At 41.6% G+C, this 11,658-nt stretch overlaps 1 protein-coding gene across 1 annotated transcript; it reads left to right on the top strand.

The window, feature by feature from the left end:
* Positions 1-296: 296 nt before the first annotated feature.
* On the top strand, positions 297-10,872 carry cd79a.L (CD79a molecule L homeolog). Its single transcript, XM_018226705.2, has 5 exons — positions 297-454; positions 4,921-5,247; positions 7,088-7,206; positions 8,695-8,754; positions 10,235-10,872. The coding sequence occupies exons 1-5, from the start codon at positions 388-390 to the stop codon at positions 10,346-10,348; spliced, it is 687 nt and encodes a 228-aa protein (XP_018082194.1). The 5' UTR covers positions 297-387; the 3' UTR covers positions 10,349-10,872.
* The last annotated feature ends 786 nt before the right edge of the window (positions 10,873-11,658 follow it).

The following is an 11,658-nucleotide window of genomic DNA, read 5'->3' as shown; positions in this document are numbered from 1 at the left end:
ATTGTAAACCCCACAGGGCCGGCCGATTACACCACCAGCGCCCCACTCTGAAGGAGACCATGCACTGCTCTAAAACCCACAGCAGGATTGACTGGGAATGACAATACTTATTATATGTTGGAGCACTAAATAATAATAATAATACTCAAGGTTCAGTAAGAGCCAAGTGGCAGGTGAGAATGCAGTGTCTGGTCATCTGAAAATCCTGTTCATTCGCTTAAATGATCTGCTCGGCTTTTTCTTTTGTTTCCGGAGAGGATCAGATGTTTTGCAAAGCAGTGAAGTGAATCTCCCCCTCAAACCTTTTACTTGTTACAATAATAAAGACACAAAGGCAACTCCTTTCTAAAGAACATCTTCTCCCGAATTCCACTGACCAAAGAGGAGATGGTTTGTGGCACAGTCCTCTCAGGGCCGAGATCTCCCCTTCCCATTCTGATGCTTCTCCTCTCAGGTGAGTTCCTGCCCTGATGGAATTATTGCCCCAGGCCTGTGTACAGGTAAGAGATACAAATGTGCTGTTCAGCCTGGGTTAGAACGGCTAGTAAAGATGGTGGGGCCCCTGGCGATTCCAGAACTCAGGGCCACCATCCTTGGCACAGAGGCGCTAAGTGTGTATACTACTGCCAGATGCTGTAACTCCTATGTTTATTGCCTGAAGAAGCGGGACTGAGCCTGTGAAACGCGTTGTACTGATTGGAGTTCGTTAATAAATTTTGAATGCTTAATTACAGTCGTTTTATTTCTGCTTGGAGGAGGTAAGTCCACTACTGCCTTTAGGTAAATGTTCCACCCTCAGCCTTTAACCTGACTGTATTTTGAAATTAGGGCTGCAGGTTGGACACCACTGATGTACAGGTATAGTAACTGTTATCCAGAATGCTGGGGACCCGGGGTCTTCTTGATAACGGTTCTTTCTGTAATTTGGATCTTCATACCTTAAGTCTACTAGAAAATCCTTTAAGCATTAAATAAACCCAATAGGCTGGTTCTGCTTCCAATAAGGATTAATTATATCTTAGTTGTTTTATTATTACAGAGAAAAAAGGAAATCATTTTTTAAAATTTGCATTATTTAGAGTCTATGGGAGACAGCTATACTGTAATTAGGAGCTTTCTGGATAACGGGTTTCCAGATAACGGAGCTCATACTTGTATTTATATATTCATTTTAGGTTTTTTAACCTCACCAAACACGGTCTCATGTAGGGGACATTATCTAACCCCACCTGGCTATGCAAAATAGGGCGCAGCACTGCAGATTGTTACTTATAGTAATGCTAAAGCTACACATGTTAAAAAGCAGAAATGTTATAATTCCCACAACAGATTCACAGCGAAAAATTTCTGACATTTTTCCACCCCAACATTGCAGAAAACCCACTACTTAATTAACATGTATATCTTTAACATTATTATTATTATATTATAACAATATATATTATCAATAAGGGGAATTGTGTTACATGATATGGCTTATGTCACGGTTGAGAAAACTTGTTGACACATGACAATTTAGTGGTGCATTAATGACATATATTTACTATTTATACAAAATGTACTGGAATTATGACAAATCCATAAAACTAGAAGATACCTGGTTGTTGTTGTTTTTTTTAGCAACTAATGGGTTTATGAATTCCCCCTATAAGTCATGGTCCCACAGCGCTGCGAAATATGTTGGCGCTATATAAATACATGTTAATAATAATAATAGGGGTCATTCATGACAATTTGCAAGGGGCAATTTCATCACCAGGCTTGTACCCACAATGAAGTACTTCTTCTGGTGTGTCAAAAAAAAAAAAAAACTTGCTTGTGCATTTTGATGCTAATTAGGTGCAAATTGCCTCTAGCATTCTCAGAGTGGAGTTTTTCTAGAGCAGACATCCAACATCATTCAGTGGGTGCAAGTCTAGTGCCCCTAGTAACACAAGCAGCTGTGGGAACCCTGGAATTATTAATAGGATCAGTGTGTCAGTAACTCCAGGGCTTATCAGTAGTGATGGGCGAATTTATCCCGTTTCGCTTTGCTAAAAAATTAGCGAATTTACTGCGAAAAGCAATGGACATCAAAATTATTTTGATGCGCGTTAATTTTGATGCCCGTGACCATTTTTATATGCGCGCCTATTTTGTCCAAATGCATTAAAGTCAATGCGCATCCGAATAATTTTGACGCGCGACAATTTTTATACGCATGACTATTCTGACACACGCCAAATGTTTTTTGACACAGCGGACTTCTAGTTACGAAAAAAATAGAAACCTTTCTCTAATCTTTCCTAACCAGAAGAACATCAGAACAGCCTCTTTCTTTCTCCTGACAACTTCTTTGACTACTTGGTGGTCAGACTGGTGGGAAAATAACCAGCAGGTGGCGCTGTTGTAACAAAATTCATTCATGTTAACAGTACATGGATTCTCTATATCTTGGAATTAAAAAAATAAATAAATAATAAATATACATTGCAAAAGAGCTTAGAATAGTACCCTCATCAATTCTACATTCACTTATTTGTGAGGTTTACTTATCCTTTAAGTGTTTTTTGTGAGGATGCCAACCATCCAAAGGGAGTTTTTGGCTTTAGTTCACAATGAGCAATGATCTTGGTTGGAAATGGCCCTTACCTTAAACTAACATGCTGCGCTTGTTTCCGTATGAGAATTGTAATTGTAATGCGCCATGTCCCAGAAAGGGGAAGTAGAGACATCTGTGGGGTTTGTGCTAATTCTGAGGGTCCCTAGAGAAATGCACCACAAGGGTGGGGGAAGCACTGCAGCAGCAGTGGAGGGAAGTGACAGGGGTCAAGTGATGAATGGTGCAAAGTTTATGCCAGGTTTAGTAACCTATAGGGGACAACAAGGTGTCTGCTTTAAAATAGGTGAACATTACATGATCAACCAAAGGAACTGCTTCAAGCTCTTTATCCCATAGGGCTGCTCCTAAAATCTCTTCTGGATGCGCTGTCCACAGCATCCCCCAGTGGCGGAACTACCGGGGGAGCAGGGGGAGCGAGTGGGCCAGGGCCCGACCCCCTTAGGGCCCCCCAGCAGCTCGCGCGCCACTGAAATCCGGCCCGAAAATCACATACGGAGGGGGGCCCGGCTGCGCGTCCTGCACCAGGGCCCGCCCCCCTCTAGTTACGTTACTGCCCCATCCCCACTGTACATATATCACCAAACCAAAAAGGAGACGGCACTCAGACACTTAAGCATCAATGATTAAGGGATTGTGTCCCGAAACGCATAAAGTGTATCATCATCTTGCAGGATACTGCAGTAAATCTGCCTCTCTTCTTACTGGAGTGCCGTCTCCATTTTGGTTTGGGGGGGGGGAACATTACATGATGTTTGCTGATTGGTTGATTTGGGTTATTAGAGGCTTGGATAAAATTAACCCGTATGACTCCTCTCTACACATCAATAACTCACTGCATTGCCAGGGCTAGTTGGTTTTATGGGGAAGTTGGTTTAATGGTGGAAGGCTGGCTGGCTAGTGGTTTAAATGTATTTCTCACCTATACTGCTCTATAGGCTTCTCACTGGGGTCTGTGCTACTATTATACACTGTGCCATAAGGCATCAAGGCCTGCATATTCCTTGCCTGGGCTGGACCTGTGTTGGAATTGAGTGTACACCAATGTTCATCACCAATGTTCCCTCTAATGTGTGCACACACACAAATTTTGAGGTCAACACACACAACAAATTGTGGTGTGTACAAAGAATTTTGTGCGAGAACACAAAATTTTTCATTAATTCTGACTTGAACACACGATTTTTAAAAACCGTACACAAGTTTAAATTGAGAGCACAAAATATTTTTTTTTGCCCACATAGCTGAGAAGGAATTAGAGGGAACATTGGTGCACACACATCATTGTAACAGCAAGTACTGATAGTAATGCATGACAATTGTGTCTGATTTGCCTTGAAGTGCAAGAATTTTAAAGGAACTGTAACGTTAAAAAATAAAAGTATTTTAAAGTAATGAAAATATAATACAGTGTTGCCCTGCACTGGTAAAACTGCTGTGTTTGCTTCAGAAACACTACTATTGTTTATATAAATAAGCTGCTGTGTAGCAATGGGGGCAGCCATTCAAAGGAGAAAAGGATCAGGTTACACATCAGATAGCAAAAATGCTCTGTCTGTCTAATGGTGTTATCTGTTATCCATTCGTTAACCTGTGCCATATATCCGTTTTTCAATTTCCGCCATTGCTGCACAGCAGCTTGTTTATATGAACTATAGTAGTGTTTCTGAAACAAAAAGATTTATCAGATTTATCAGATTTATCAGTGCAGGGCAACACCATATGATATTTTCATTACTTTTAAACACTTTTTGGTGTTACTGTTCCTTTAACAGCTGCAATAAAGTCAGGCACATCGTTCCACTGACTGCAATTACACTGGAACAACACTGCATTGTGAGTAAAAAACATGGTGATTGCATCTGAAAGTGCACTTTGCACTTGCAGGTCATAAATGACCCCTACGGTATATATGATTCTCAAATATCAAGATCATTTAAGGGAAAGTTTATTTACATTGGAGCTGACCAGCTTTTCATTGGGCAAATATGAAATATTGTATTGATGAAGTCATTCAAGTCTTTGGAGCCATTGGGGACCCTAAAATTTTCTGAGCACTGCTTACCCTGCCATCCCTGATGATCCTCAATAGCTGATGTAGATAGGTCTTATTTTATTATTATAATACACAAATTACCTGGATAATATGTTATATGTATCCTTAAAATTGGTGCTTAGTGATGTCATCAGTTACAGTAGTGATGTTGCATGATTGATTGACATGTGACTGATCTTGAAGACTGATTCTTGGTCATGGAGCTGCTTGGAGACTGAGGAGTACATTATTCCCTGTATAACACTCACCAATTATCTTTAACCAGGAAAGCTATGTTGGACACTGAAGATGCAGTGGGTGCCTACGTCTGTGCTGGCGTCCCCGGGGGACGATGTGGAGCTGCAGTGTAAATATGAAAAAGAGAAATCACAGAATGTAGATGTGACCTGGATTCAGATCAAGTGGTGCCAGAACATATCAGTCACAGTCAATATAGCAGAGAGCGAGGCAAACCTGACAGGGAGGATTCAAATCTACCAGGAGTTTTTATATATCAATAATACGCAGAAGAACGACAGTGCACTATATCAATGTAAAGTAACATTGGGGCATAAGACTTACAAGTCCTGTGGGACATACCTGAGGATACAAGGTGAGATTGGAACAAAGTCATAGACTTGCAAGCGTTAAAATCACGGGTAGGATCATCATAGCAATTAGCTGTACTGCCACAATTTATTGTCTGTTCTTCACTTATATGTAGGTATTTAAAGCTAATTAGCAAATTGTGCCAATTACAATTTAAGAAAATGTATGTCCACGTAAAGAAGAAGTAAAGCTAATGTTAAACAATAGAGCCCCTTCATAGGCTGCCATTCTCAACTGTCCAAAAGACTCCCAAAAGGGACCCCACACCTGGACATAAAGTGCAAAGTTGAACAGTTGGAAAGGTGGCCCCTTTCTGTAAGAGCCTCCACTGCTGCGATCACAGTTGAGAATGTGCAGTTAAAGGGGAACTAAAGTCTGAAATAGAATAATGCTAGAAATGCTGTTTTTTGTATACTAAACATGAACGAGCACTAGAAGTCTAATAAAACAAATGATTTATGTTTTCAAAGTTGGCCACAGGGGGTCACCATCCTGTAACTTTTCAAGACCAAGACAATGCACACGCTCAGCATGGTCTGGGCTGCTTAGGGATCGTAATAAATTATTAAAAACAGCACAAGTCGAATAATATCTGCCAGAAGCCGAAACAGCAAGACTGATTAATAATCAGAATATGCAGACTGCACTGGGTCCTGTGTTGTGATGTAATATAATGTGGATTTTATAGTTTTGTATTGTTTTTCCAACTATGCAGAACCAGTGACTGCTGCAAAATAATCCTTCAATAAGAGTCACAGTTTATCTGTTTAAATCTGGTTCCAAGATCTTTGTCTCTGCCACTGGAGTTGAAAACATTAAAGGGGACGTAAAGGCAAAAATAAAATCCAATACGAATATCTACACAGTCGCCGACTGCTCTACAGGGAAACAAACAAAGCTGCTTGAGTTCTGCTCTGGCTGGGAAGTAAGGTGGGGGGGGGGGGTTGCCCCTTGCTATTAATAAGTATGATTGTTTCCCTGCAGAGCACTGAAGTTTCCTATCCACAGCAGAGCAATTAAATGAAGGGAGAATTTCACTACATACAGTCAGGTTTCTTATAAAAATGGTACACTTTTTTTATTAAAGTATATTGGAGTATATTTCCTTTACATCCCCTTTACATTGGACCTTGTCAACCCTGTTGCACCACTCTAAATCTTTCTACAGTTTGGGCCCAGGTATGAGGAGTGGTGGTTTCAAGGACAAGGAAAGGCAAAAAAATTAAATCCCATTTTTACTTTCTTTAACGAAAAAGAAACCTATCTCCAAAATAATTTAATTAAAAAATGTGTACTGTTTTTATAAGAAACCTGACTGTATGCAGTGAAATTCTCCCTTCATTTACTGCTGTGGATAGGAATTGTCAGATGGTCCCTAACTGCTCTGCAGGGAAACAATCATACTTATGAACAGCAGGGGGAGCCCCCACCTTACTTCCCAGCCATGCAGAACTCAAGCAGCTTTGTTTATGACGATCCCTAAGCAGCCCAGACCACACTGAGCATGTGCAGGGTCAGGGTCAGGCAAAGATGTTTAACACAGTTACAAGATGACTGCCCCCTGTGGCCAACTTTGAAAGCATAAATCATTTGTTTGATTAGGCTTGTGGTGCAGTAAGTTCATGCTTATGTTTAGTATACAAAATACAGCATTTCTTGCCTTATTCTATTTTCGACTTTCCTTCTTTCTGGAGTCTAGAGGAGCAGTTGTAAAGGATGCCCTGTGTAGGAGCCCTCTATTTATATCAGGATTATTGAATGCACATTCTAGAATTCTGGTCATCTTATCCAAAATGTTGGCAGGTTTGGGCATTTGTCACGTTAAAGCGTTTTTTGCATTGCAGAGGCAGAGTCCTACGCTTTCTTTAACATTGGCGAAACCACAAAGAACAGACTCATTACAGTGGAAGGAGTTCTGCTTCTCCTGTGTACAATCATTCCGGGGACTTTCCTTCTGTATAAGGTATGTGTTATATAATACACAATAAGGGTGGGTGTTCTATTGTATCATGGTCAGAGTTGAAAATGGTTCAGTAGCCTGTAGAGACCAATAAGGATTTTGTTTTGATTTCGTTCTTACTGCAAGTGACCAATGGGTTCTGAAGGATATTGGGAGCCGAGGTTCCTCAGGCTAGAAGCCCTTGCTATACATAATATTACAAGCAAAAAAACACATATTGGGGCTCATTTATAAACACTGGACAAATTTGCAACAGGGCAGTTACCCATAGTTTACAGGCAGCTGATGGTTAAACAATGAAAGCAAATATTTGATTGATTCCATAGGCTACTGTCCAGGTACAAATTTAGCCAGTTTTTATAAATGAGCCCCAATATGATTTATATATAATGATGCAAGCCATGGTCCATGTTATACTGTGTAATATTGTATTTTATGGGGGGGAATCACTTATTTCTTTCAGTACATACCATACAATTGGTGACACACTCTTGATGCTCTTGTGATTGACATTGTAGTAGTTGAGTTTCATTAAGTGAAGGTTATTTTGTTTTGCTGTAGAATGTGACTTTGTCCTGCAGTCCTGCAGCGGGTTGTGTAGCCGTGGGTTACTCGCAAAAACCTGCGGTACCCTGCGGGTTGCTGGATAGAAGTTTCGGGTGCTGGTATAGACGCGGGTCGGCAGTTTAGCGGGTTGGGCCGTAGGTCATTTTCAATAGCGATTTTTACTCAATTTTTCTGATCATGTCTACTTCCGATGATGTCACTTCTGGTTTACAATGACAGCACTTCCTGTTGTACTCCTTTTTTTCTGATGACACCCACTTCCGATGATGTCACATCCGGTTTTCAATGATAGCACTTCCTGATTCTTGCAGATAAGGTACTTGCTGGTCGGGTTGCCGGTAAAAATGCGGATTGCAAGTTGCGGGTACGGGTCGGGTTCCAAAAAATGGACCCACGCAGGACTCTACTTTATAGCGCTTATAAAGTTGCAGTTGTAATCCTATTAAGCCTTCGTTATTCTCCAACAATGGAAGGAAACTTGGAAGAGGGCCTTATCCAAAAACCTGTTATCCAGAAAGTTTCCGAATTACGGAAAGGCAGTCTCTCATAAACATTTAATTTGAGTTATTTAAAAAAAAAAAAAAAAAAAATCAAATTAGATTTTCAAAGTGTACTGGCCCTTTAAGAATTTGAATACAACTATCCGCCACCTTTAACCTGCCAAATTGCTGTTTTAGCCTATGTCCTGGGATCATTTTGGAGTTGTTTGCAGCCTTCCTGAAAATCCAGTTTTTTTCCGAATTCGATTTGAGTTTGCGGGTCAATCCCATTCACCCAAGTTTGAAAAATTAAATTTTTAAATTTTTTTTCGATTGTTCATTTTTTTTTCACGAGTTTAAACTGACTGTTAACAAATCTGTGATGTCATTCATCTTAGTGATGTCACATTCAAAATGCACTCATTTTTCTTAACTTGTTCCACAGAAGCGCTGGGAAAACCGGAGTATATTAAATATGTCACAGACCGGAGATAATCTTTATGAGGTGAGAGCAAAATTCACGGTAACTCATAATTAATTAATAACATGCGGGAGTCACAACACATTTTTACATGATGATTTTGCATTACTTGTATAGCACCAACATATTACATATGCCTAATTATGGCTTACAATCCAATAACACTATAACAGTCACACATTAGTGTAATGGTTCCCAAATGGTGGAACTGGACCCACACTGGGGAGCCCGGAGCAGTGGCTGGAGGCCCAACTTGAGCGACAATTAGGGCAGAGACACACTCTCAGATTCGGGGAGATTAGTGGCCCAACGACAAATCTGTTCTTCTTCGGGGCGACTAATCACCCCGAACTGCCTTCCCGCTGGCTAGAATCGAAATCGCTGGTGGGATGGCAATCGGTGCACTTTGTTTTCCAAAGTTGCACGAAGTTGCCTCACAAGGAAACTTCGGGCGACTTCTGAAAACAATGTGCTTCCAGTGCCATCCCACCGGCCATTTAGATTCTAGCCGGCGGGAAGGCAGTTCAGGGAGATTAGTCGCCCCGAAGAAGAGGCGATTTAAATCTCCTTGTGCCCTTACCTTTAAGGTGAGATTTGGGGGAGGATGCCTTTTTACAATACTAGATACTTCTGGATGTTCATCTTGAAGGTTGTATATGGTGAGATTAGGGGAGAGCATTTTTTTGGTGCACTAGGTTTATAGGGGTCATTTGCAAAGTGCAGAAATGACCCCTATCAATCAGAATCAGACACAGTCCATGTATTTTTTGCGCTTTGCACCCTGCGTTGCACATAGATGAATTGCCTTAAGTCTTTGCACTTTGAACTACAAAGCAGAGACCAATGTACAAAACCCCCCCACAATACCGGACTGCCTGCATTTGGAAACATAGTATTCATGAGAAGCGGTGGGTAGAGACAAGTAGGCATACCCCCTTCTGCCCAGTAGCCATCCCCTTAACTGCAAGTCAGGAATTGTTGACTGGCACAGTTGACTGGGGTTCTGTACTTACCCCCTGCATTATGGATTAATAAACTCCAGTGCATGGTGACTCCAAACACAGACCCTAGTATATAAATGCTTTTTAAATAAGAACTAAGGGGCATGCTTTTGTGCCCCTTAATGCTCTAGCCCTTGCTTCAGGGTGTCACTAGATGACTCCAATTCGGCTGAACAACTGCAGCAGCAATATCTGTAACCTGGTTATGAGCCCAGTGGGGCTCCATCACCAAATGCTGGATCGCAAAGGGAGCTTTAACCAAAAAGAGGCAAATTAACCCACCAGTATTTTTAGGGACTGGTGGTTATGGAACTTTGGGAGACAATACATGCAGATGTGGTAAAAAAAAATACACAGATATACATTTAGCTACAAAGAGGCAGAGCATTCGTTTCTGGTTTCTTAAAAATATTGATCAAGTATCTACACACACCCCAAGTCACACACACACTACAGAATCTCCCCTCACCCTGCTTAATGAGCCTTTTCCTTCTCTCTCCCAGGGTCTGAACCTTGAGCAGTGCTCCATATATGAGGACATCACTCGTGGTCTGCAGGCCACATATGAAGATGTTGGCTCCTTGCGGGGCACTGATATTCAACTGGAGAAGCCATAACTGGGCTCCAAGTGCAGGCCGACGTTAGTAGTAAGAGCCCCTTTCACCACTGCCCATAGCAAAAAGTGGTGCAACTCTTTGTTCTGCATGTTAGAAAAAACTCCCTTATTACATTGCACGAGAGATAGAAAGGTTCTTTCACTCAGATGCTCAGAATGTAGAGTTAACCTCACTTTTGGTTAGCATGGATGTGTATACAATGTTGCTTCTATGCCGAGTGCTTTTGCAGGGGTACAAATGTGTTGGTAAGTCACACACAATAAATTTAGGAAAGGATTGATTAGGATCCAGTTCTTCGTTACAACAGAGTACCATGTGCAGCTCTTTTCTTCACCATTGTCAGCGTCTCCCTATAAAAGGAGCCTTCTGGCTTTCCATATAGCACCCAGCCACGCTCAGAAGACAGACAGACTAAGAAATAATGGGCTTATATCTATTATCAGCTTTGTGAATCTTGACTGTATTTAGGAAGATATTTTTTTTTTTTTAATTTTTCTGGCTTAATAAAACCTTTTGAAAACTGAGCTTGATTTTCTTCTCTTATGTTGGCACTGTGGCCACACCCATAAAGGTGTATCTCTGGGGGAGGCGAGGATGGATGTTCCACTTTACTATATATAGTATATATAAGAATCTAAATCCGCAATACAAGGCTGATTAGTAATTAATTCAGATTTATTTTAAAATGAAATGGCAGCGTAGAAATCAGGGCAGTTTGCATCAGAACAGATGAATAATCAATCCTGTAGCATCAACTTCTTACAGTCAAACCTTATTTTCTGCTTAATTTTGATTTCCCACAACCCCTAAGCTTCGTTTTTGAACAGCAGCCCAGAGCACACTGAGCATGTGCAGTGCCACCTTTCCCACACGCTGAATCCGGGCAGGAGGGCGGTACCCGTGACATCAGAGGCGGGGCCAGTGATGTGAAGGGGCGGGCCTGTGACATAAAGGGCCGAGAAACTAAAAAAGCAGGTTCAGGTGCAATTTAATCTCTCATTATACCACAGGCAAGACATTTACTTCCTCAAAAGTCCTTTCCTTCAATAACACGTGAAGGTCCCAAGATCAGAAATTCATGCATTAATTTCAGTTGCACTTCAACCTGTAACGATCGCCGCCCGGAGCAGGCCCAGGAGCTCCGGGCGGCGCGTCCTCTCCTGCCGGCGTCGCTCCCAAGATGGCGGCGGCCATGGCCGCCACGTGGGTAAGCGGCGCCGGCGCGATGACGTCAGTGCGCCGACGTCGGCGCAAGGACGTCAATGACGTCACTAAGGCGCCAAATTCAAATAAAAAGCCTGTTTAGACGC

This window comes from Xenopus laevis, chromosome 7L, assembly GCF_017654675.1.
Source record: "Xenopus laevis strain J_2021 chromosome 7L, Xenopus_laevis_v10.1, whole genome shotgun sequence".
NCBI classification, from domain to species: Eukaryota; Metazoa; Chordata; class Amphibia; order Anura; family Pipidae; genus Xenopus; species Xenopus laevis.
This window is presented reverse-complemented; position numbering and strand designations above follow the sequence as displayed.

Bases quoted from the DNA above. Each gene is read 5' to 3' on its own strand.
- cd79a.L (XM_018226705.2), top strand. From the start codon at position 388: ATGGTTTGTGGCACAGTCCTCTCAGGGCCGAGATCTCCCCTTCCCATT. The intron at 455-4,920 runs GTGAGTTCCTGC...ATCTTTAACCAG, and splicing joins TCTGATGCTTCTCCTCTCAG to GAAAGCTATGTTGGACACTG. The intron at 8,755-10,234 runs GTGAGAGCAAAA...TCTCTCTCCCAG, and splicing joins CCGGAGATAATCTTTATGAG to GGTCTGAACCTTGAGCAGTG.